Source organism: Homarus americanus, unplaced genomic scaffold (genome assembly GCF_018991925.1).
Source record: "Homarus americanus isolate GMGI-L3 unplaced genomic scaffold, GMGI_Hamer_2.0 scaffold40248, whole genome shotgun sequence".
Classification (NCBI taxonomy): domain Eukaryota; kingdom Metazoa; phylum Arthropoda; class Malacostraca; order Decapoda; family Nephropidae; genus Homarus; species Homarus americanus.
The window spans coordinates 6,653,029-6,680,595 of NW_024712526.1; the positions used below are offsets into that span (position 1 = coordinate 6,653,029).

Below are 27,567 nucleotides of genomic sequence, written 5' to 3' on the forward strand. Positions count from 1 at the left end.
TGTAAGAGGTCCCTGTATTATATGGTAATTGAAAAAGGCTTTGTTGTTGGTAAAAATTTTGTCTGGTGTCGATTGTGTATTGTGATTTCTCCAGGTTGGAAAGTTAGGACCCAGATGATTGATTTTCCCTAAATTTATTAATTGATTAAGGGCGTTTCCCACGACGTTATTATTTGTATTGTCAAAAATCCTATGTCTGGCGTTAAAGTCTCCTAAGATGTACATCGGATGACTATTGTTAGCCAATTTTAATAGGTCTTCTATAGGTAAGTAGGGTCGTCTCGGTGGGAGATAAGTAGTAGCAATAATTACGTCTCCTTGAGTTGTATTTATTTTTATTGCTAGAAATTCATCCTGGAAGTCATCAATTAGTTTAAATTTTAAGTTTCTTTTAACTGCTATCGCTATTCCGTCATTTTTCTCGCCCGATTTATTTCTTTGGTTTACATAATAGTTAAAGAGTTTTATGTTGTTGTTTTCTGTCTCACCGTGACTGTTTATTAGTATAATGTCAGGGTCAATTTCGCGATATATATTACTTAGGTTAATTCTCTCGGTCTTCCAGCGGGGGTAGGCGTGGCTTAGTAGTTGACCCCCGCTCCGTGATGTATGGCGGCGCTGGTTGACCTAGACCACGAGGCATACACTGGGGAATTGGTGGGGTCGGCTAGGCAGCGACAAACAGCGTTTGTAGGGGAGAATTCCACTACAACCTCATTCAAGACTAACCTTATTTTTCCTTATCCTCTACGAATTGTCTTGGGTTTGTTTTGGTCAGATTAAATTAGGTTTATTTAGTTTATGTTGTCTTTGAGTCTCAAATTGTTTTACCACTTTTCCTGAACATCCAATTATTTAAGTTGCATTACAAGACACCTAACATATTATCCTCTTCTCCCGTACATTTATAAACAAATCAAAAGGATGTATATTTACCCAAAACAGTTTATTTTACTATATCTTAATTTAATCTCGACAAATAAATAATGAGGAGTTAGAACAAAGATATTCTGTTCCGATAAAAATTGACTTGACGCAGAAAGTAAATAAACAGTCAAAGACAAGCTTCACATGGTCAATTTGTACTTTTTTTTAGCATATCGTACTGAAATAACCAAGTGTCAAAGTGGGAAATGTTAGCTGTCAAGAAATGGAGAATAGAAAGCAGAACAATGTTAATGCACATTCAAAGACGCTTTAGAAAAAAGGTAATCAATTAGTAGGTATAATACAGTGAGCCTGTACGTGTATTTTGATACCCACTTGTACCCAACCTAAAAGAATATATTCCATATCACAGTTTATTGAATATTGATTTCCCCTCGGTAATAACCATTGATAATTCCAAAATAATTCAGTGGACAGTGTCATCCCATTGAGCTGATTTTTGTTGCCCCCGTGAGTTGACCTATGATATACAAGTGGATTGAATGTCGGTTTATACTACAGTTAATAGGGTTAATGTATAGGACGGTAAATTTTTGCCCCCGCCCCAACAATAATGGGGGAGAGCCTGGGAAATCGGGGTTTTTGGGTGGGGGAGAAAACGAAAACAAGTCATCTGACCTAACTCCTAACCTGACCCCTAGTAGGGGCTTTGCCTCCGGTAGGCTTAGCTTAAACTAACCTTAATGTTTCAGGAGTTAAAAGCTCTGGGGTGCGCCATGTCCGAAAGTACAATACCTTAGAAGTGGAAGGACCAGGGATACGTAAGAATTGGATAGAATAATCATCTTTCTCGTAAATCTCGGCAATAAACTTAAAATAATCGTAGGAGCACAAACGACACCCAACCTTCACCATGGCCATTGTAAAACTGGTCAATGAAATTAAAATCATACCCAGACTGCTTCCTTTGAAAAAAATCAAATGTGATTGGTACAAAAAATTTGCGTAATGATATCAATACCTCATTAGTCACGACTGGATGAAGTCAGTCAACGTTGCACATGCGTGATGCGCAGATAACATCTCGCAGAGATGAAGACTAAAAACTTCTCTGAAGACTAAAAACTACTTAAAATCAATTAAATTCAATTGTGTCGCTATTATCCATGTATATATGAAGTTCAAAATGCTCAGAATAGCGAGATCTAAATGTTTCGGTAGTTTATAACTTTTGGGGCGCAATGTCCAAAAGTAAAATAATACCTATAGAACTAACGGTTAATATATAGGACTAACCCGCCGGGCTGCATAGCGCCGATGTGGCCGTATCATCTCACATCCAGAAAATGCCTCAAATTTCACCATATCATAGTGAGTTCTTTCTGTTTAATATACCGGGGAAGTTAGGTAAGATTAGGTAGGTTCGTTCGGTTTGGTTGGTTAGGTCTGTTCTCCATACCCACAAATGTTAAGTAATGTTTATTTAAAAAATATCCATTTTTTAACAATTTTCACAAACTACAACAGTGTCCATTATAATATAACAATGAAAATCTGGCATTTTATAATTGTTTTCAATCAATTTCACTCTCGGGTTAGTCCTATATAATTACCGAACTAACCCATGAGAGAGTTATTTTTATTACTGTTTATTTTCTGAAGATATTTTCATCAGTGAGTTCTGATATGATAATCAATTATTGTGGAACCTGCCAACACAGTAAATCACTCCTCCGCTCGGGGTGCATAGCGTTGATACGGCCGTATCATCTCGCTTCCAGAAAATGCCTCAACTTTCACCATATCATTGTAAGTTCTTTCTGTTTAATATACCGGGGGGTCTGGGGAGCAGAGCCCCACGGTAAGGAGGTTAGGTTAGATAAGGTTAGGTAGGTTTGGCTGGTTAGGTCTGTTTTCCATACCCACAAATGTTAAGTAATGTTTATTTTTAAAATATCCATTTTTTAACATACCCCTGTATTTCCACAAACTACAACAGTGTCCACTACAATATAACAGTGAAAATCCGGTGTTTTCATAATTTTTTCAGTAAATTTCGCTCATTGTTTAGTCATATATAATTACCGTTAATAATGGTGGAGCGTATGGCTAGCACCAAAAGGAGCTGTTCGATTATGTTAATTTTTTCCACAGATGTTCCTTGGATGATAATAAATTCAGTCATAAAAATGATATGACAACTTTTTATTTTGATTGTAATTATTTTTTAGTTTTTTCTATCCATAATCATAAATCACCAGTAGTGGGCAGGGTATGAAGGATGAGGGAAAGTGTGGGTTAAAACATGGTGAAAAACTGTTCATATGACACTAAAATGATATCACTATGTGCTTTGTATGTGAAGAAATTACAGTACAGTAGTTATTTACCATAAATATTTAGTTAATATTGACGACTGACCCGCGGACGAGTTATTTATTTTAATGTTTATTTTCTTACTTTTTTTTCATCAGTGAGTTCTGATATGATAATCATTTCTTGTGCAAATGCTTCGTTTGGTAGATAATTATGCGCCTATGCGCGCGCTACTTTGTCTTCTCGGCAGTAATGAGGCCTTGCTCTAGAGAGGAGTCGTCTCTTCCCCGCGGCAGTTTAATTTTCAGCATGACATATGAAGGTTGTTGCCGGTCTTATATAGATGCAATTTGCGAATTTAGGGATAAAGACAACAAGACGTTTAAATTTTTCAAAGACCACGGCATCGTTCCTTTAGGTAGTAAGTATTGTTCACAGCAATACTGTGAAATAGAACTGGGTTTGTGTGCTAAGTCAGTTGTTGATTGGAAACAATCATTCATCACTGTCTCGACGCCGTGGCTGGTCGTTTCCCGCCATTTCAATAACAAATCACTCCGCCACCCGGCCTGCATAAGCGCCGATGCTGCCGGATGGTCTCACATCCAGAAAAAAAGCTCAAATTACACCATATCATAGTAAGTTCTTTCTGTTTAATACTCCACCCCTCGGTAAGGAAGGTAGGTAGGTTTGTTTGGCTAGGTTGGTGAGGTCTGTTTTTCATACCCACTAAGGTTAGGTTATGTTTATTTTAAGATAAATTTTTTTAACACATCTGCACAAGCTACAACAGTGTCCACTTAAAAAACAGTGAAATTGAGGCATTTTTAATATAAAATCGTTTTCTGTGAATTTCGGCTGTGGGTTAGACAAAAATTACCAAATATTCCTCAAAAAAATTGCCATGTCGATGTGTGTTGTCGTCCGGTCTTTGTTAGTTACCTAGCAACAACCGAGCGTACTCTCACGTCCACGAAAATCATAAAATTACACCATGCCGCTTTTTAAAAAAATTACTTTCATTGGGACTAGATATGAAAGTAGGTACTTTGTATGTAATATGCTGGGGGGTCTACTCACCGGCCAGGAAGTTACGTAAGGTTAGGTAGGTTTGTTTGGTTGGTTAGGTCAGGTTGTATTAGGTTCTGTGTATTGGAAAAAGTAAACATAATCAAACAACTTCTTCTGGTGTACTGTTTTAATGTTGATCTATCATTTATTATTTTTTGTAGGATAGAGCAACCAAAGTTACCAACATGGACCGAGCAAAAGAATACTTTGACATTGCTTACCCTCCTGTATATGGAACACGCTGGCCATCAATTAGGCTTGCTCTCTCATCAAAGCAAAAATATGTTGCCGTTGTGAACAACTTTGCTAATCATGAAGTTACTGTTGAAAAGTTTCAGGTAAGTTGTCAGTACAGTACTGTATCATCCAGTATTTAAATTTTTCATTTCTTGAATTATATGCTACAGGAGAAATATGGTGATTAAGTTTAGTACAGTACTGTATATTGTAGATTATACCCTCTGAGAACAAGTAGCATTTGGTTTAATTTGCTACCAGTAATGTTAATTTCAAAAGTACTGTAGTGTGAAAACAATGATACAGTAATATTTTATTAATACTGTATACCTGTACTAATAAATATAAAAAATATAATCTAGGCATTAGACCATTTTATTCAATCAGAAATAATTATTTATCAACTCTACATCTGGTATATATTACTACTCAATTGAAACTTTGGAACATTGATAAACCAATTCAACTCATTTTTAGGGAACTTTCAACTTCCAAATAAACAGTATTTATTGTTTTTTCTAAAGTTTGCATACAATGATTTTTTTGTTATGTTATTTAAAAAGTAAAACAAACGTTCAACCGATTGTATGCTGTATGGAAGCAAAACTTGACGTTGGCCTGGGTTATCATAGATAACCTGGACCCAGAAAACTAGAAAGCAGGTTTGATCTTAGTTTTAAGGGTCCTGGATTGGAGGGTCTATACCTGTGACAGGTACATCTAATTTTTTTTTTCAGTTTAGTTAGCCACTCTTAATACAGTGCACTACTGTATGTTGCTTTTAGTTTAATTGTCTTTATAAACTGGCCAGGTCTGGTATGGGAAGTCCTGAGATGGTTGTGTCATTACCTCAGCATCTTCCTATGCTGTGAAAAAATTAAAAAATAAAAGACAAAAAAAATGTAACTACAGTACAGTACACTGTACTGTACTGGGTACAGTATTCCCTTAACCCAGGGGTTCCCAACCTGTGGGTCGCGACCCCCCTGGGGGTTGCGGAGGGTTGGCTGGGGGGTCGAGAAACCTTAGGAAAACTTGGTAGCCTTGGGAGAAGAACTTCGTACATCAGCAGGAACATTACCAAAACTTTCATTTCGCTGATACACCAATAACCTAGAACACACAACATAATGTTGTGCCGGTGGAGTAGGTACAACATCGATGAATTAATGATTGTTTTCTCTTTCTTCCCCTTTCCTTCTCAGAAATTTTTTTAAAACTGAAATGGCTGATGGCAGGGGGGTTGCGTGTGTTTCGAGGTTTTGAGAAAGGGGTCGCGAGTACAAAAAGGTTGGGAACCACTGCTTTAACCCTTTCGCAGCGGGAGGTTACCCTAAGCTGAATTAAATCATCTGGTGGTAGCCAGAATAAAATGGGAAGTGTGTGAAATATGGCAAAAGGGTTAAAGCTCGCAGTTTTAAATCTTGAGTCCCTCGGAAATTCACGGATTGCTATGGAAAATATATAAAATAAATCTGAGGCTGTGTGCCAGGGATCAAGAGGAGTCAACACTACAGTACAGTACAGAGCACCATCTTTCCCCGGTCATAAGATGCACCCTATGATTAGCAAGGTTTATTTCGGAAAAATAATTTTTGCAGGTTTAATAGCCTACTGTACTGGCAAAGCCAAATCACTGTCTATATACCATCATGTTTTTCACTACCACAGCTCACTATCACTTTATGGACCTATTATCAAACATTTGTTGGTATTATTAATAAAATTTACCTTAATTTGCCATTGGTGAATGTAAAAGAGGCTTACAAGAACGCAACTATCGCGTTGTAGCCCGCGCCATCGTAGCAACCGCCCGGGCTGTTATTGTGTGCTTTTTGGGGTGGTGCTACCACCTGTCGAGTCAAGATAATGGCCTCTACCTCTACTGGGGGTCCTACTGGTGCTGGTGGGACAGACCCACCTAAGTGGCCAAAGAAGGAAAAGGAGAAGCGGGACTATCATAAGGAGTTTGCCAAGTATTCGATGCAGGATAAGCAGCGTGTGATTAAATTACTTGAGGAAGGCCTAAAAACTAGTTTCTGGAAAGCACAATTAAGTCAATAAAGGCAGAATTTGCATCATTGGAGGTTATAAATGGGAAAATCAGAGGTTGATGTTGAGTGGCCAGTTTATACTCTATTGTTATTTTTCCCATTAGTTTATGTATTTGCATTTGGCGAATTTGAATTTGGCGCAATTTTTCCAGTATATTACTCGCGAAATGCAAGACCTTACTGTATTTCATTATTTTATCCAGGAACTTGGAGCTATGGACATCAGGCACAAATACTCATATTTTGCTGAGCGATTGAGAGCTAGAAAAGAGGAGATAAATGAAAAAAAATCTCAGGAAGGAGAAGAAGACACTTCTCAAGATGAAGATGGTCCCAAAAACTCGAAGTTAATTAGAACTTCTCTCTTAGAGGTAACTAAATACAGTATTCCATTTTGTTGTGCTGTACTGTATGTGAAAAATCTTACAGTTACAGTACATGCTTATGGTTTTGATATAAGAGAGAGAGTACAGGATATGTATTATTGTATAAGTACTGTAGAAATAAAAGTCCATACAGTATCAGAATTCATAATGTGATTGAATACATTTATTTCTTCATAAAATAAGGAAAAGATTTTGTTCTGTAAGTGATTGTTAATTGCTTTCAGCTAGATGATGATGCGTTGGCTGCGCGAGCAAATGCAGAACCCATCAGTCGTTATCCAGAAGAATATCGACGTAGAGCTCTTGCCCAAGACCATGTCCCTGGGACAGCAGAACTTGATTACATCAGTCGCATTATCCTTCCTTCTGAGGTGGGCTCTGCAGGAATCAGCGCAATGATGGATTATGTGCCCGCAACAAAATTGAAGGTTGGGTTTGTGATAGTACTACTCAGGCACAGTATACTGCCTGTAGCATGTGTTCTTTTGTGAAAGAATATTACCAGAATTGGGTTTCAGTCACTTTAGGGAACCAAGACCTTAAGTTTTGTAAATTATTTTCCTGTGTAAGGATGAGTAAAAGATTACATATACTGTATATTTATGAATGGTAACTTGTTTTTCATAAAATCGTAATTTAGTGCATCATAGTGTAATTTCTTTGGAGTTTGTGTATTTTATCTTTTCCACACTGGGAGACTAAATCCAACTCAAGGCATTTCTGACAAGTTTAACTGTCTGCCTGCTAGGAAAACAGTTTGAAACAATTGAAGTCAAATGATCAAGACCCATTACCACATTTAGTGTTATATGTATGTACAGTAGTATTAACATATTGTAATTTTTACTCATCCAGTAAACCTTCATGACTTTATTAACTCCTTAGTCTTTTTTACATTTTATTGAGTTATTACTTGATCAATTTTAAGTTTCATTAGATATCCTGCTTACCAGTGTCATGAAATTAAACACTTTTTGCTTTGATGCTGATGTTTACTTTTGTCAAACAAAATTCTTAGGGACTGGAAGATTGGATTGAAGAGACTGATGTTTTCCTTGATGCCAGCCAAGGAGATCAAGACATTGGACTTCAAATAGAAAAACAAGAGGAGCCAATAAATTTGCCATCAATGCTCAAGATTTATGCATTTAACAAAACAGACATTTCTGATTTTCCGAAGGTAAGTTTTATAATTTGAATAACAACCTATGACCATCCTTTTTGTCAAATGCCTGTAATCCTTTTTTGGTATGAAGAAGTTGGAGGTCACTAGATTTATAATCTATTGTACATGGGGTCTTGAAAATTTTCATTTGACACACCAGAGTGTTCCCAAAACTCTGAGCAGTGTCAGGTATTGTATTACATTTTGTGACAAGAGGCTCCAGTAGTTCAAAGTGAAGTTGAAGTTATTCAGCAGTGATTGCACTTCACTCATCATTGTATATCAAAATATGATTTTTATGTCTATAACCAGAGGTCTAGTATCAAGCAACTCCCCACAGAAACCATGTCTATGGGTTGAACTGCCAGGCCACATGGCCTTGACATGTGACTTGTATCTTGTAAGTTGAATCCATGTAAAATGAACCCTGTTTTACATGATAAAAGGAGAGTTGCATTCTAGAACCCTCCAATCCCCTCAGAATTAGAAAAACAAATCATACAGAACTCTAGAAAAATAAAAAACAACAACCCATCTTCATTGTTGCAGCTGATGAAGATGACTGAGCTACAGTGGTTTTAATTTTCTCTGCATTCCTCTTAATTCTGCAAGTGCTTCACTAGTTCACCTTAAATACATGACCAAGCATTATTGCTGACTTCCCACTTATAAGTTGTTGTATGTTTTCAATTGGTTTGTAGTATAAATGTTAATTTATTTCTCTTCCTGTGTGTATCTTTGGTTATAGGAAAACTTGTAGGATGACTAGTGGGTGCGATGGGGAAAGAAAATAATCTTAATAGTGAGTAATCAGCAATTCAGTATTCCTGGGATTTTTCATTTATTCTATCTTTTTCTATAAACAGAGTGAATGTTCACCTGAAGTGGATGCAACACATTGTTGTTACAGTAAGAGCAGCTGTCATGTATAAAATAGTCTGTTTTGCTTTTACTTTCAGCCAAAGATGGACCATCATATGAAACTATTAGATTACTATGCTCTAGATGGTGCATCTCTGCTGCCAGTGTTGGCCCTTGACCTTGCACCTGGTGATCGAGTGCTTGACCTCTGTGCTGCCCCAGGAGGAAAAACCTTAATTGCATTGCAAAGTCTACTACCAGGTGTGTTATGAATTTAATCACAGAAAATTTAACATCTCTTATTACAGTTTGTTGAGTTGATTTTGTATAATCACATTTTATATATTCATTTTGATTATATGGTTGGTTTAAAACATCATTACTAAACTTTCAATAATTTAAAACTATGTTCAATACAGTAAAGCCTCGAATAACGATGGTAATGTGTCCTCCAATATTGCAGTGTAAGGTTAATCAGCGTATCGTGAATCATTAATTACCATTAAAATAAAGCAATAATAATGAGATGCGTTCCAAAGTCTGACTTTTTCATATCTATTGTGTGGCTTTTTACTCTCTTTTCCCCCAAAGCAATAAAATTAATGTAAAATGCAAACTATATTCTTTAAATAATGTTTATGAATGCACCTTATACAATATAAATCAATAATAATAATAATATGGTCACACAAGAGGAAGTGGGATGCCATTGTTGTTGTCAGTGTTCACACCCATAATGTCAGTTATCCATCTGAAACTGAAGAAATTAAGACCCTGGTTGTTGCTGGCATAAAATTAATGTAAAAAAAATGTATGCTTTATTTAATGCTATTTAATGTACAGTAGAAGTACCGGTAACCACTGATGGTAAAGAAAAAAGGGAGAAACTTATAGTGGAACGCCAATGTATACTTGCGCGCTCAAGGAAACAGCGTCATATATCTTATTAAGAATACTGTATGTACAAAAGATTCATTATTGTTTATTACTGAATAAAGTATGTATTCAATTGAATTTAATGTTTTTATATGCGAAATAAACAATATAATTCATTAATACAGTGGCCTCGGTTAACGAACTCAATCCGTTCCAGAAGGTCGTTTAGTTGACGTTCGTTAACGAAACCATTGTTTCAATGGGTTTTTGGGTAATTGGTTCCAGCTCACCGAAAATTTCCTAAATTCAACAAAAATGGTAGAAAAGTTCACTTACTTTGAGGTGTGTATGTAGAAGGCTCCTGGATGATGATGATGATGATGGGATTTAGAATGGGGGTGGAGGAGAAGGAAGAAGAGAAGGCATTGGGGTGGAAGAGAAGTCACCCCATGGTGCCATTTCACCCATAAAATTTTAGCTCTCTGGTTTAATTCAAGATTATTTTCTTTAAATCAATGCTGCACTGCATTATATATTGTCAATATATAAAATATATTTCAAAATGACCAATAATTTGCTTGGAAACACAGACAAAAAGCATTTAGTTGAAGAGAGTCTCAAGCAAGATGTTACCTCCAGTGAAAACAGAGAGAGACTGACGCCTGTTTGCTGTGTTAAGAGGCTGGATGCCGCGCATTAAACTAGTCACTTTACCTTCAATTTGTTCAATAATTGTTAAAATGACTAAAAAATTGAATATTAAACTTTTAAAATTATTGAATAGTATAAACTTCTTGATATTTACAAAAATAGTAAGGAATTTAAGCCCTAGAACCGATTAATGTATTGGCGGACTGATACTAAAGCTGGTTGCCCGGTCAGTGCAAGCGAAAACATGTTGAGGTCGGTTCGTAAGAAGTTCGTTAAGCGAATTTTTTTCGTTAACCGAATTGAAGATCCATATGGAAGGCAGTTCGTTAATCGAAATTTACGTTAACCGGTGTTCGTTAAGCGGTCACTGTAATACATAGAATATTAAAACACACAAGAGATGAGACGGCAATGTTTTCGTTAGTGTTTACACCCGTGACGATGGTTCTACATATGAGGTGCTCTGCGTCTGAAGGGGGTGAAGTGATACCCAGGCCAAATTGCGTTTTTTGATGGATATCACCATTTTCACCCTTCCTCTACATGTTGGCGTTGGATGTAGCCATCTAGCAGCTAGAATAGAAATATGGTAGAAAGTCCTTAAAAAATAAGGTGTGATTTCGCCTCAGGCCTGGAGCTACGTATCTGGCTGTGTGCTCAGTGCAAGAAAGTGGCAACATCCCGTTCAGAGCGCGAGCCAATGACAGCGCGCCTCCCTCGGACCATACCCCCCGAGGCAGCCAATGCAATGGATTTCCCCTTGCTACGTCACAGCTCCTCTGCCAATCCAGGCGCCCAGATGCTGCCTCCTCTTTAGTTTTGGTGCCTATTTTAATATCGGGAGGTTCAGTTTTGTTTTTGCTATTTTTTTATAACTTTTTGGCCGTTGGCGTAACATTGACGTTATTCGTGTTCCACGGGTGTGAGAAGTGCTGTGCAATATGTGCAATATCTGCACGATATGTGAGCAAGACTCGTGTGAGGCGAGGCCTTCTGGTGTGGGTTCAGGAGCCCATTATTCCTGAGTGTGTGTTTGACGCCAGTGCTCACGTAGACACCCCAGTAATGCTTGGTGATAGTGATTTTGGTGGCGAATTTAGTGTTGATTATGGTGTTCCAAGTGCTACTGGAGATGGTGCAGGTGAAGTGCGTGAGAATGTTGTTGATGAGCTACTTGGTGATGTTGGTGAGCCTAGTGTTGGTGGTGGTGGTGGAGGAGCACCACGTAATGCAGATTGCAGGGGTCAGGAGCGTACCCCCAAGACCCTATAGAAAAAAAGACAGGATGAGAGAGCGTAGGGTTGACGAGTGGACAAAGGAGGTTGCCAAGCGTAAACATAATTTGGGTGAGGAGTATGTAAGTTACAGCACCAAGAAAGTAGTCAAGGCGAGGCAGGTCGGCATCACAACAAGAACATACAGACTGTGAGGAGGTAGAAGTGGACAGTGACGAGACGTGCATTGACCTTGATAGTGATGAAAGTGAGCCTGACCCAACAAGTGCTAGTGAAAGTGAGCCCATACCTCAGTCTTATAATGAAACTGAACTGTTGCCGGCATCAATAATTATATAATCAATGATTTAGTTGATGAAGAATCTGTGTGGCGATTTTTAGAGAGGGCAGAGAAAGACTTTGATCAGTACGTGATTGATTATGACGAGGCCATTAAAGTTATACTCACTCCTAGGTTTTACGTAACTTCAAGTTGCTACGATCTTCAGGGATAATAAAAAGAAGGAACTAAACAAAGTAATATTGTAATACGATTGTCATAATGCTGTTTTTACCAAAAATTGTGCAAACTTTCTCCGCCTTTGTATTCGTATGTTAATTACTTTGGGGGGGTAGAGGTTAATGGTGGGGGGTAGAGGTTAATGGTGGGGGGGATGAGTGTAGTGGTGTTTCCTTATTATTACACACTATTATACTTAACACTATTATAAATCTTTGGCTAATAATAGGGACGGAAAGATAAATACTGATAGGCAAATGAGTTATTTATTATTATATCATTTTTGGGGGGAGAGTGTAAGACGAGTGCTGTTTTGGTGATCTTTAACTTGTTTTACAGTATTAGCCCACAATAATAAGAAAATTTTGCAGAAAAACGCGATTATTGTTGGTTTGAAGCTCAAACAACTGTATATCACGGGTAGTTATTCTCATTCAACTAGCGATAAAATAATAACTATTCACAGTACTAACTTTCATTTTTTTACCGTTTGCTAGGAGAGGGATTGAGCTGCACGATAAAAAAAAAAGAACCCTCTAACTTAAAAAACAAAATAATTATGGTTGTTTGAACTTTGAAAAACTTTAAACGCATTTTCTCGGCTTTTTTAATTTGGCACTTCATCCCCTTCTGATGCGGAGCACCTCATATGAAACTGAAAAAAATAAGACCCTGGTTGTAACTGTCGGAAAATTTATGTAAAAAAATGAATATGTATGTTTTAAGTAATGTTATTTAATGTTAATACAGTAAATGGAACAATAGAAGTAGCTAACTACGGTACTAATGGTAAAGAAAAAAGTGAGACTGCGCAACGTCAACATATGTAAGTGCGTACATGTGAAAACATATCATAATTTCTCTACTTAGGAATATGAAAGCAACACTTATTACTGTTTATATGTTTTAAATAATACTTACGAATGTAAAACATAAATTCTACTCACAGCTAATGAATGTTGTTGTGTGATTTATACTCAGATGATGAAGTCATCAGGTTCAACTCTGGCTGAAACTATAGCTTTCTATAAAGATGTCATAGGTGTTGCTGAAACCATTACTGAACCTGTGGTTGTTGCTGAATTTGATGGTGTGGTGGAAGTTGATGGTTTTGGCCTTCGAATAATACAGTTGTCGAAAGAACCTTGCACAGCTGCTTTCTTTTCTCATTATACACCTGTACATATTTATGTACAGGTCATATGCATTTTTCACGTCCCTGTTAATTTTAATGCTTTGTTCTCTTAATAGATCCACTTCAGAAAATTTGTTCATTGCTTGTTCCATATAATATCCACAGACCTCCCACCTTTTTCATATCATATGGTTTCTCGGCTAAGCTTATACACTTTCTTTTAGCTTTTGAACCAGCACTATCATCACTTGCTTTCTTGCTTATGTTGAATAGCGATGCAAAAATGCCGTAAGAAACCTGAAAGTTTTCTCCTTTTCATGTTCAGATGCGTGAAAACAAAAGGCCTGCCAAGCTGCGACTGTTTATACTAGTGATGCTGGCGTCACCACTCACAAGCCTGGCAGCCTCCGTGTGCAAGGCGTGTTTGTTTTTATTTGTATAATACATATTGGGATTTAGTTATTATTTATATGAAAATGTGAATTTATATAATTTTTTCTTCTATTTTTGTCGTAAATACGAAGAAAATAACTGTGTAAATTGAATTGGGTCCTAAATTAACCAGTCTTAAATATGAATCGTCGATAGTAGAACTGTCGTTATCAGAGGCTTCCCTGTATAGTACTGTAATTGCATGTCTTTTTATAAATCATGAGTTTGTTTGAATCTTGAAGAATGTTGATTATGTAATTGGGAATGATGTCATCATATTGCTGTATACTTTATTGGTTTATTATTAGTCAGAATAAGAATTTCCCAAATACTCAAATGCTGAATGCTAAGAATTTTGCACCACAGCTGTAATGGGCTTTGAATAAATAGAGATCAGATTTAGTAGTTTAAACACATTTTCTTCTGTTCTTCTTGGAAATAACACAATGATTTTTCTCATTGAAGGTGTTGTGGTGAGCAATGACATATCTGACAGTCGTGTCCAGAGAATTAGAGGTGTGCTGAGGCAGTATATCCCTAATAATTTTTCAGGCTTTGAAAATGTTTCCGTAGTTAAAAAGGTATGTAAAATGCAAGTAAATTTGTATAGTTTATTTATGCATGCACTGAGCTTATGTTTGTATGAAAAGTATAAAAACAATATTAAGAACTAAACTTTACAGAATTCTTTTGAGTGGTTCTTGATAATAAACTATAATCCTCACCAACTGTGGGGCTTACATTCTAGAGTTCTCCTGTGATTGGCAAAACCTGAGTTGGCATGGGTTGGGTCCAGTAGTAAATAACAGGTTTGAGGAAGTTGCCCCTGAGGGACATATCATATTTCCTGCCATATTAGACACACCCCTAACTTAGCAGGGTATAACTGGGAAAAAATATTTGACTTTCTCAAGTACCCAACAGCTTCCTCATCAGTGGTACCAAATAATAGCCCGCCTTACATCTTGAATTACCTTTAATTAACAGTTTTCCTATGTTTTTTCTTCGTAGAAGAACAATTACAGTATTATCATTGAACTTAAGAGTTGTTCTATATTGGTAGTGGGTATCATCAGACATAATGACAACTTGTAAGTTGTGTTGTGTATATCAATAGCATTGTTTTCTGCTCATATGAACATTCACTCTGGCTGTGGCTACAACCTCAAATCTATTAGATACAAAGTAGCTCACTGAATAAGATAAGCCCTATACTGCACAGAAGAATTATTTATTTTATCAGACATAGACACAAACATAAACATAGTAATTAAATTTAAATAAGTACAGTTCTGGTATTTGCATTTGACATACAGTAAACCCTTGATAAATCAGCACATACGGGGCTCTGGCCTTGCCGAGTTATCCCAAATTCTGACTTATCGAGGCACTTCCCCCTTCCTACAAAATTACAGCAATAAAAAATTATTGATCCATATATGTGTACATGTAATTACTAAATGTAAAAAAATAACACTTACCAGCACTGCAGGTGAAAGTTAAAGCATCATAGTATGTGACACAGATGCATGGTAGGTGACACAGAGGCATGGTAGGTGATGCAGGTGACCAGATATGCTGAGATTTTCCCAGATAATTTTACATATCTAGGCATACCCGAGTTATACTAATACATTCCGAGACTATATCCATGCCGAGTTATCATGTCGAGTTATTGAGGGTTTACTGTAGAATATATTTTACCAATAAAGGTACTGTACAGGTTAAACACTTTTGAGTAACAGTGACTCAAAAGAGGAACATGGTGGTTACTCTGGACCTTGAGGGTAATGACTGCCTTCCCAGCCACCCAACAATAAGAGTTTTAACTGATGACTATTGCCAGAACAGTAGAAACCCATATAGCATCTAATGTGAAAGATGAAAATAAACAAGTTGATTTAATGAAGGAAGGTAGATGATGAGTGTCTCATTTGAGGAACATGTTCATAATCAAGTAAACAAGATGAACTAATGCTGTATCTGTACATGTACGATCAAAGACAAAAGTCGTGTCGCGGTTTTGTCCGAAGATTAAATATAACTCGTGAAACAATTATGAGAGCCCCCTACCACAAGGCAGAGCGCACCAAAAGTTTAGCCCTTTGGCATAAGTTTTCACCAAATTTCACAGCACGACTTTTGTATTTCATTGTACAGTACATGATAATTCTGTCTGTCTCTTTGGATCACTATACTACAGGTTGCTGCCCATTTCCTTCACCATCACCCACAACACATACCTATGCCATTACCTTCACCTGTTTCAGCAGGTAGATTTATACATCAGTAATTTTTATTCTCTAGTGCCCATAAAAATAATATTTATATTTCAGAGTAATGGATGTGATTTTAAGGAGAAGGAGGCATATGATAAGGTGCTAGTGGATGCCCCATGCCTAATTGATCGTGTCTCTATGCAAGAGGATGATAACAGCATCTTTAAAACCACCAGAACAAAGGAGAGACTTAAATTACCAGAACTTCAGAGTCAACTACTGGTGTATGTACAGTAATGCATATTATCTAGTAATTTCATTGTTTATGAATTCAATTTGCTACTGATTACAACAGATATTATACAGTAATATATTGTTATATACCATCTAAGCCTGCCTAGAACAACTTATGAATATGTTGACTTGTGAGAACTGGGTATTATATGTAGGACTTCCAAGCACCCTTTTTTTTTTTACTTGGCAAGGCAGAGTTACAACTCCCTGTGGTAATCAAGTTTCTTTAATCTTTGGAAAGATAGCTAAACATGTATATTACAGTACAGTCAGTCCTCGACTTATGACGGGGTTAGGGACCGACGACCAGGTGGTAAATCGAAAATGCGAAATAATACATAGAAAAATCTAAAATGGGTGTCTCTTTTTCTTCTCAGTACCACGAGAACTCTCACTTTTACGCTTGCCAGCTATTTTAAAGGGAATTACAAACAAATATTTTGTCAGTACACGGCGCGATCACTGACGTTGGGACTCGAAAATACGTAATTTGAATAATATTTTATACGACTGCGGTGGTCATATGTCCGGGTGGTCGTAAGTCAAGTAGACCGTAAGTCGAGAAGTACCTGTATAATAAAATGAATGAATGATAAAATAGTGGCTGTGTGCATTTGTGTATTTGTCTGATTCTAGCCACTGTATATTAAATAAGAAAAGGCTTCAAAGGAAAAAAAAGTGTTTGTGTATGTGCTTACATGTGAGAGAAAGAGAAACTTGTGTTTCAGAGTAGTGATAAATAAAAACTGAGATGGATAGTCTGTGAAATATTGCTGGAGTTGAGAGGATTGAAGGGTATAGGAGTGAATATGGAGAAAGAAAGTGTGGGATCATACAGCTTCGGAGAGTCTCATGGATGAAAACCCACTAAAGAGATAATGTACTGTATGGGTAAGTGAGATATTAATGTGGATGATTTATTGGAGATATGATAGGAAGAAGGTTGAGTAAAATATCTAGTGCTGCAGCCTGTGGTTATTTGATGCCCAAATTACACTATGATATAAACAAAATGAAAGTTTATTAAGTTTAGATATGGACTTATGAGATTCTATTATCTTCTGTACTGTACTGTGATGCTCAAATATAGTACTACACTGTGCTGTGATGCTCAAATATAGTACTACACTGTGCTGTGATGCTCAAATATAGTACTACACTGTGCTGTGATGCTCAAATATAGTACTACACTGTGCTGTGATGCTCAAATATAGTACTACACTGTGCTGTGATGCTCAAATATAGTACTACACTGTGCTGTGATGCTCAAATATAATACTACACTGCTGTGATGCTCAAATATAATACTACACTGTGCTGTGATGCTCAAATATAATACTATACTGTGCTGTGATGCTCAAATATAATACTACACTGTGCTGTGATGCTCAAATATAATACTACACTGTGCTGTGAGGCTCAAATATAGTGTACTACACTGTACTGTGATGCTCAAATATAGTACTACACTGTACTGTGATGCTCAAATATAGTACTACACTGTTCTGTGATGCTCAAATATAGTACTACACTGTGCTGTGATGCTCAAATATAGTACTACACTGTACTGTGATGCTTAAATATAGTACTACACTGTACTGTGATGCTCAAATATAGTACTACACTGTATGTGATGCTAAAATATACTACTACATTGTACTGTGATGCTCAAATATAAAACTACACTGCTGTGATGCTCAAATATAAGGTCTGTACTGTACTGTGATGCTCAAATATAGTACTACACTGTGCTATGATGCTCAAATATAGTACTACACTGCTGTGATGCTCAAATATAGTACTACACTGTACTGTGATGCTCAAATATAGTACTACACTATGCTGTGATGCTCAAATATAGGCATCACACTGTGCTGTTAAGTGAGGGTTTGAGCTACCATTTATATGGGCTGCTACTGCCACCCTTCATGAGGGCCTGTGTGCCAGTAATTCCTTTTTACTCTTTATATATCACCATTGGTAGCGTGACGATAGAGGCTCGTGGGTAAAAAATGATAGTATCAAGCAATAGGGAAGAAATAACGGTAAATACTGTAGGTAAATAATATACACAATTATACAAATACAAAGTTTATTTAAAACATGAATATGAAATTAGAAGAAAGAATTGGTTTGTACTCAACAGTAGACGAAATCTATTACTAGGGCCCTCAGGCTCAACATACCTCACACCATTACTGCGGACATATTCAATACTCCCTTCCAACTCCTACGCATACATACTCAATAACACAACTAGTGATAGTCACTTAGCACCATAAATACTAGGCAACTGCCACTACAACACTCAGTCAGCCAGGGAGTGATTTCAAGCAACAGCCATGTGGGTCCAGCCACCATGGGAGTACTCATCCCACCTAACTCTGGAGATCCCAGTGGGTTAATTCCACCACACAAAGTAGCCCTACTGAGGTAGACATTCTATCCACCAATGATGGGGCTGGTAGTGGTGTGTGGCTTGCGTCCAGGGTCACCGCGGACCGAAAGCGCTAGGGCCAGACGAGCCAGCTATGGGGGCTATAGGTGGTCTGGAAGTAAGGCTCCGACGGCCGGGTCTCAATGGCTGTAACTGATCCTACTGGACCCCGGACATGTCCCCCTCAGACATAGTGGATACAACATCCACCCTACAGACACGGCCTAGGCTGGCGCTTAGGGACCTGTATGGATGAAGGGATCGGCACTTACTTTCAACCGGGTGACAACAAATAACACGCTTCAGGGACGCAAAGACGAAATATGACTTTACTCAGAGCATATCAACTACGCTACTGTAAATAATTTGTACAATCATCATCAATTGGGTCAACCACTTAAAGAAGGCAAATTACAACACAGCTGGAATGGCATACCTGTATGATGGCTGGACGGGCACTTACTAACGTTAAAATGCCGCGGCCCCTCTGCAACGTCCACGTGAGTCCACCTACCTCTATTCCCGATGAATTAATTTACGTGTAACTCTGACTTGAAATTGAGACTATGAACCTACTTTCATTCTCTACTATTATCTTCACTAACAATGCTCTGACTCAGCTAATATCGAAAAGCCAAAATTAAATTGATTACAAAGGAATGGATGGGTAACAGGTCCCAGCATACAGCGCCTGTCTCTCATAGACAAAGGCGGGGAAACAGAGAAAACGTGGGGACGCCTAATTGGGGACTTTTCGAAGGTTTTGTGGACGCTTGAGCCGCACATGAATCCTTAAGGTTTTCAGGTTAGCCTTATCATGACCATTACAAAGCTTCCTCCCTTCCCCAAGATTCATTATTGTATGTAACGCTCAGAAAACACGTAAGTAGTGACATACACATTAAATCATTAATATAAAGTATAAATCCTCATACAAAACATTGCACAAATTATATCAATAAAAATAGAAAAATAATTCCCTACCGGTGGTCAGGATTAGGTACAAGAAATGGAAATCTGTTAACATACAATTAGAATGTGACACACCTTCATAAAAAAATATATTGGGATACATATTACAAAATAGCACCAAAAATAATATCACATGGGGTTAGGTACATCATGTCATAATAATACTGAATGGCGGTAAATACATCATATCATATAATAATAAATGGTGTTACATACATCATATCATATAATAATAAATGGGGTCAAGTACATCATCATAGAATAATAATGATTTGAGTTAGATACCTCATATCATATAATAATAATAATAAATGGTGTTACATGTTACAAAATACACCCTCACATCGGTAGATAAAATGCACACTCAAAATTCCTTACAGAACTCAAATTTCAATGTTCATAGATTATGAAGTTTCTTTTACGCGATTGGTCAAATGCTGACAGGACACACTGAGATTTAACATAGATTTCTCAAGCTAGGACATAGACGAACGGACCCCATCAAGTCAAAGGAATGATTTGTTGCCCTTAATCTAAAGAGTTATGTCGCACTCGCGAGAGGCAGCACCCTTCAAGGGACTCCGAACGAGCGGGTATTCCCAAGAATTCAATGCTAACGAAACGGTCCTCATGAGAACACCACCAAACCAAAAACTGTCTGTACTTATGGCATTTGCCATGTAGAAGTAATAGCACCATATTTATATGCCCGAATACTCCCTGAAAGTCACGAACTCTACACCTATATACCAACAACACCCAGCCTACGTAGGACTTACCAACCGGAACTTGAGAATTCATCACTGGTATCTTTACTCATACTAGTAACAGATACCCTTCAGATGATTGCATAACTGCCAATACATCTTCCAATCTCTGTCTTTACTGCAAATTGACCCTTCCTCTGCAAAATACTTTTAACCCCCAAAAAAAACATCCTCCATTTTTTTTTTTCACTTCTTCAATTACCAAAAGTTACCTACAACAGATTGTGCACTTCACTACCCATCAACAACCAAGGAGGTTCACTTACAAAGCCCACTGTTTCTTAAAGATCCAGTCTAACCGCTGGTTTTCTCCTCCTTTACCCATGGCTTTAGAGAGTTTAGCCAGAAGTGCTTGGACTTTTGTTGCTAAATCAACAGCGGCTTTGGCCGTCATGGTCCCCTTATTTGCGTTAGCATCTGCCATTGTGTTACAACAAATCAATACTACAGGTATATTCCACTGTAAATACAATACATGCACAGGTGCTCACTAAGACCCAAGGACTGGTACTACTTTTCTGCAATACCTACTCTAACACTCCATGCAATCCACTATTCAAAACTACTGTTCAGATTATTAACCCCCAAAAAGATAATATTATGCATCAAAAATTCACTTAGACACTTTGCCATTCACAGACTCAGTATGGTGCAACACTGCGTGAACACTTACCTACTTGCACTCACAATTCTGGGTCCATTAATCTCGTGACATAACATTTTCCATATACCGACACCATAAGGTCCTCACATATATATAATACTGTATTCTGAAAGTATACTGGCATTAGAGTTCACATAACATACGCACAAAAATAATGACCCGTTAGCACCTGGTTAAAATAACTTTAAAATTATAGCATATACATAGGAATATTAATAGTAGGAACTGTAAATGCCCCGAGATATTGGCAAATGGAATATATATCCTACCTAACACATAACTAAAGAATATGACAAGTACAGAATTAGCATCCACTTAACCTTGTATATAGTAATGCTTCTGTTAGCACTCAGAATTAAAACACTGGGCACTCCCAATTTATGGAAACATTTCACAACCAGTGCCACGCCCAAACATGTGTATTCACTGTCAGGTAATACTGAGTTAACAACAGAAAAATTTGGGTGATTTGTTACATATCAAATTCTTCCACTATTAATGAACCTTATTCATACACTCTACAAGTTATTGCTGCAGGTTTCCTTTTACTTTAAAAACAAGACTTTTTCTAAACCTAACTCCAAGGTATTTCTTGAACTTATTTCACTCTCTCTAAAGGCAAACCACCACAAAAGTTGCACCTCGAAAATATATGGGACAAAATCATTAGCAATCTGAAATAAATACTCATTAGTTACAGTGGAATGATTATTAAACAATCTCGCATAGAGAAAATGGGTTATAACTCAGTTAAAAATCATAGTATCACAGTCATTTTCCCAACTCCTCGATACTATGTTCATTACATCACCATAGCCACCATTTATGAGGCTTGCCACCTATGAGGTGTGGGCCACCTCACCCTTCATGAGGGCCTGTGTGCCATGAACACCTTTTTAATTTTTATATATCACCATTGGTAGCGGAAGATAGGGAGGCTCGTGGGTAGGTGTAATGATAGTATCAAGCAATAGGAAAATCTGCAAATACTGTATAGGTAAATAATATACACAATTATACAAATACAAAGTTTATTTAAAACATGAATATGAAATTAGAAGAAAGAATTGGTTTGTACTAACAGACAAATCTATTACTAGGCCCTCAGGCTCAACATACTCACACCATTACTGGGTGGACATATTCAATACCCTTCCAACTTACGGGGTGGACATACTCAATAACACAACTATGATAGCCACTTAGCACCATAAGCAGGGGCAACTGCCACTACAACACTCAGTCGCCAGGAGTGATACTTCAAGCAACAGCCATGGTCCAGCCAATGCGAGTACATCCACACCTTGGGAGATCCCAGTGGGTTAATTCACCCATACAAAATTGAGTAGCCCCTACTGAGGTAGACATTCATCCACCAATGATGGGGGCTGGTAGTGGTGTGTGGCTTGGTGGTCCAGGGTCACCAGGGGACCGAAAGCAAGTAGGGGGGCTGCATCTGTGCCAGCTATGGGGGCGTAGTGGCCTGCAGCCTTACCTGCTGGGTCTCAATGCATGTAACTGATCCTACTGGACCTTTATCCCTGACATATGGATACAACATCCACCCTTACAGACACGCCTAGGCTGGCAAGTAGGGACCTGTATGGATGAAGGGACGGCACTTACTAACCGCATACCAAATAACACGTTTGTAGGGACGTTAAAGACGTAAATATGACTTTACTCAGAGCATATCAACTACGTTACTGTAACACTTTGTACAATCGACTATCATTCGTCAAATCACTTAAAAGAAGGGCAAATTACAACACACAGCTGCAATGCGACGACATGCCACGCACCTCACCATGCCCTCACCAAACCCGGCACCGTGGTTCCACCACCTGGCCCCATGAACAAATTCCATGCCCTCATGAAACCAGAGACCAACCCCATTTTCATTCTCTACTATTATTCTACTAACAATGCTCTGACTCAGCCATCGAAAGCAAAATTAAATTGATTACAAAGGAATGGATGGCAACAGGTCCCAGCATACAGCCGCCTTGCCCACAGACATCAAAGCATGGGAAACAGAGAAAACGGGGACGTTTCCACTGGGGACTCGAAGGTTTTGTGGACGTTTGAGCGCATTATGAATCCTTAAGGTTTTCAGGTTAGCTCTTATCATGACCATTACACTGTGATGCTCAAATATAGTACTGTCAGCCAGGATGCTCAAATATAGTACTACACTGCTGTGATGCTCAAATATAGTACTACACTGTGCTGTGATGCTCAAATATAGTACTACACTGTGCTGTGATGCTCAAATATAGTACTACACCACAGTTGTGATGCTCAAATATAGTACTACACTGTGCTGTATTGCTCAAATATAGTACTACACTGTACTGTGATGCTCAAATATAGTGCTCACACTTCGTACTCCGTGATGCTCAAATATAGTACTACACTGTACTCTGTGATGCTCAAACAGTACTACACTGTGCTGTGATGCTCAAATATAGTACTACACTGTGCTGTGATGCTCAAATATAGTACTACACTGTGCTGTGATGCTCAAATATAGTACTACACTGTGCTGTGATGCTCAAATATAGTACTACATACTGTGCTGTGATGCTCAAATATATACCTACACTGTGCTGTGATGCTCAAATATAGTACTACACTGTGCTGTGATGCTCAAATATAGTACTACACTGTGCTGTGATGCTCAAATATAGTAATTACACTGTGCTGTGATGCTCAAATATAGTACTACACTGTGCTGTGGATGCTCAAATATAGTACTACACTGTGATGCTCAAATATAGTACTACACTGTACTGTGATGTCTAAATATAGTACTACACTGTACTCGTGATGCTCAAATATAGTACTACACTGTGCTGTGATGCTCAACATAGTACTACACTGTGCTTAGTGCTCAAATATAGTACTACACTGTACTGTGATGCTCAAATATAATACTACACTGTGCTGTGTGATGCTCAAATATAATACTACACTGTGCTGTGATGTCAAATATAATACTACACTGCTGTGATGCTCAAATATAATACTACACTGTGCTGTGATGTCAAATATAGTAATGCTGACTAAAGCGATGTCTATATAGTACTACACTTCACAGTTGTGATGCTCAAATATAGTACCACACTGTGCTGTGATGTGCTCAAACATAGTACCACACCGTGATGCTCAAATATAGTACTACACTGTACTGTGATGCTCAAATATAGTAACAATTAAACTGTACTGTGATGCTCAAATATAGTACTCACACCTGTGTTGTGATGCTCAAATATAGTACTACACTGTGCTGTGATGCTCAAATATAGTACTACACTGTACTGTGATGCTCAAATATAATACTACACTGTGCTGTGATGCTCAAATATAATACTACACTGTGCTGTGATGCTCAAATATAATACTACACTGTGCTGTGATGCTCAAATATAATACTACACTGTGCTGTGAGAGGCTCAAATATAGTGTACTACACTAGTACCAGGATGCTCAAATATAGTACTACACTGTACTGTGATGTCAAATATAGTACTACACTGTTCTGTATGCTCAAATATAGTAATTACACTGTGCTGTGATGCTCAAATATAGTACTACACTGTACTGTGATGCTCAAATATAGTACTACACTGTGCTGTGATGCTCAAATATAGTACTACACCAAGGTATGCTCAAATATAGTACTACACTGCGCTGTGATGCTCAATATAAACCACACTGTACTGTGATGCTCAAATATAGTACTACACTGTATGTGATGCTAAAATATACTACTACACTGTACTCGTGATGCTCAAATATAGTACTACACTGTACTGATGCTAAAATATAGTACTACACTGTGCTGTGATGCTCAAATATAAAACTACACCGCTGTGATGCTCAAATATAATAGTACACTGTACTGTGATGCTCAAATATAAGGTCTGTAATTAAAATTGTGATGCTCAAATATAGTGCTACACTTGTGCTATGATGCTCAAATATAATACTACACTGTACTGTGATGCTCAAATATAGTACTACACTGCTGTGATGCTCAAATATAGTAACACTGTACTGTGATGCTCACATATAGTAATGTATAGTGTTGCAGGTACTGATCAAATATAATACTGTGCTGTGATGCTCAAGTACAATACTGTACTGTGATGCTCAAATATAGTACTGTAGTGTGCCTATCAAATATACTGCTGTACTGTGCCTATCAAATATAGTACTGTACTGTGCCTATCAAATATAATACTGTGTATGATGTCCATTATTTACCATTATTCTTATTAGGATAACCCCTTTCCAGTATATATATATATATATATATATATATATATAAAATATATATATATATATATATATATATATATATATATATATATATATATATATATATATATATATATATATATATATATATATTACTGTACAGTATTTAATAATAATAAATGTTTATTAATAGAGTTGCAGCCGGTGGCTGAAAATATACAGACTTACATTTGATTTAGACATATAATATGCATTGAATACATTTACAGGGCTGTACAGTACATAAATCAGTTGTTTATTATTTTAACAATAGTATTAGTGAGAAGGCTGGCTCGTTCTCTGGTCCAGTCTGTGTCCTGTACATGACACTCTGGACAAACTGCAGTTTCTCTCTCTCTCTACAATACAGTATAATGTCATATAAAGTTATTACACATTATCGTTATTTCACTGAAAAAGAATCCCAAGCACTGTAATCCAGTTTTCTAATAAAACCCTTGCAGGCTCCGTAATATTGTTCCGCGGGTGCCGAACTACAGGTTGTGAATCACTGGTGTAAAGTTATAACATTGTAAAACAAGTGTCCTATAGTGTTCCTCACACTGACGACACATATTAAGTGTTGTTTACCTCATTACTACTGCATCACACAAGCCACTTCATGAACATTCTTTATTCTTCCTAGCCCATGCGTTACCAATCTGGGGTAAGGACATGTATATATTTCCTGTATATATCGTGCTTGGCCATTTTGTAAGACTAGAATTGTTTTCAAATGTTCCAGAAAATACTGTGGGGAGGGAGGGGGGGGGGGTATACTAACCATAGGCTGAAGCCGTGGTTAATATTCTATAATGGTAAATCAGTCAAGTGTAAATGGTAGAGCAATAAGTACATACAGTGTATTTTATACTATCTTTACAGGTCAGCACTTCAAGCAGTACGACCTGGTGGAACTGTGGTGTACTCAACTTGTACTCTGTCACCTTTACAGAATGATGGTGTTGTACATCTAGCACTTTCTAGAATATGGCAAGAGACCACCATTGAATGCTCTGTTGTGTAAGTTGATTTCATCCATCTTTAAGTATCTAAACTTAGCTCTTTCCCACCCATCAAATCGATTTCACTTTCAGGATCATTTCCCTCTTGATGTAGGACCAAATATGCAAAATACCATGTTTGGCCTTGTAAAGTGCACCCTTAAATTAGTTGGGAATATAATTGAGACTTCTTGAATAGGATTGAAAAACTTGCTACCCCCTCAGTTTATTTTTTATTCCAATAAATCATTCATTACCACATCATTTATAATTATTTATGTATTCTTACAATTACTGCATGACTTAGGTTTTAATATCATGAGTAAAAAAATAGTTGTACAGTACAATTCATAGATGTGCTGGCAAAAGGAGGATAAAGTTATAAATGGCAAGGATAAAGTTATAAATGGCAATTTGGAGCTGCTGGTACCTATACTTGTCTGACAACTAATTTTTCACATTTGATTCACATGATGTTAATGAGAAAGATGATGAAATTTACAAATAGCCCTCATATATCTATAATTTTCCTCACTAATGGTCTCGGTTTACTTCCAGGGATATGACTTATGCAGTTCGATCATTGAGTTTCCTGTATCGCTTTGGAAATAATTTGGGCTTGCGCTATGGTCAGGTTGTTCTGCCATCACTTCTCTCTAATTTTGGTCCTATGTATTGTGCTAAAATAAGACGATTAAAATAAAAATGTGAAGTTCCTAGTAAGCTGCCAAGGTAAGTCCATTATTCAAATAAAACTAGAGAGGAAGATATGATACTAGTGTATTACTTTTCATGTCTCATTCTTTCAAAAAATATTTGAAATTATTTGTAAACCAAATGTATTGCCATGTTTTTGATTGTAAGAATATATGAATCATGTAAATACTGTATAGATTTCTAGAGCTTTTAAATTTTTTCTCATGTTTTGATAAAATAAAAAAAATCAATGGAATACTGTACCGTACTTGTTTGGTATTTAGATTTATACCTTCGGTTTTATCAGATAAATCATTTTCCCATCTCATTTACATCCACACATTTTCAGTTTTCATTGTACTTACATAAAATTAAGAACATAATACAATTTAAATAAAAATTGCAA

General features: G+C 37.2%; 1 protein-coding gene across 6 annotated transcripts; it reads left to right on the forward strand.

Annotated features, from left to right (window-relative positions):
* The first annotated feature begins 810 nt into the window (after positions 1-810).
* On the forward strand, positions 811-27,399 carry LOC121861628 (5-methylcytosine rRNA methyltransferase NSUN4-like). 6 transcript variants are annotated; one of them, XM_042359536.1, is made up of 11 exons: positions 918-1,208; positions 2,610-2,697; positions 4,437-4,613; positions 6,770-6,937; positions 7,177-7,380; positions 7,971-8,132; positions 9,077-9,239; positions 14,272-14,387; positions 16,143-16,309; positions 26,347-26,484; positions 27,024-27,399. In XM_042359536.1, exons 3-11 carry the CDS (start codon positions 4,461-4,463, stop codon positions 27,166-27,168), a joined length of 1,416 nt encoding a protein of 471 aa, XP_042215470.1. In that variant the 5' UTR covers positions 918-1,208; positions 2,610-2,697; positions 4,437-4,460; the 3' UTR covers positions 27,169-27,399. The 6 variants fall into 6 exon arrangements, with proteins under 6 accessions (XP_042215489.1, XP_042215476.1, XP_042215470.1 ...); XM_042359555.1 differs by lacking the exon at positions 2,610-2,697 and having other exon boundaries at positions 811-1,208; positions 26,417-26,484; positions 27,024-27,161; XM_042359542.1 differs by lacking the exon at positions 2,610-2,697 and having other exon boundaries at positions 917-1,219.
* The last annotated feature ends 168 nt before the right edge of the window (positions 27,400-27,567 follow it).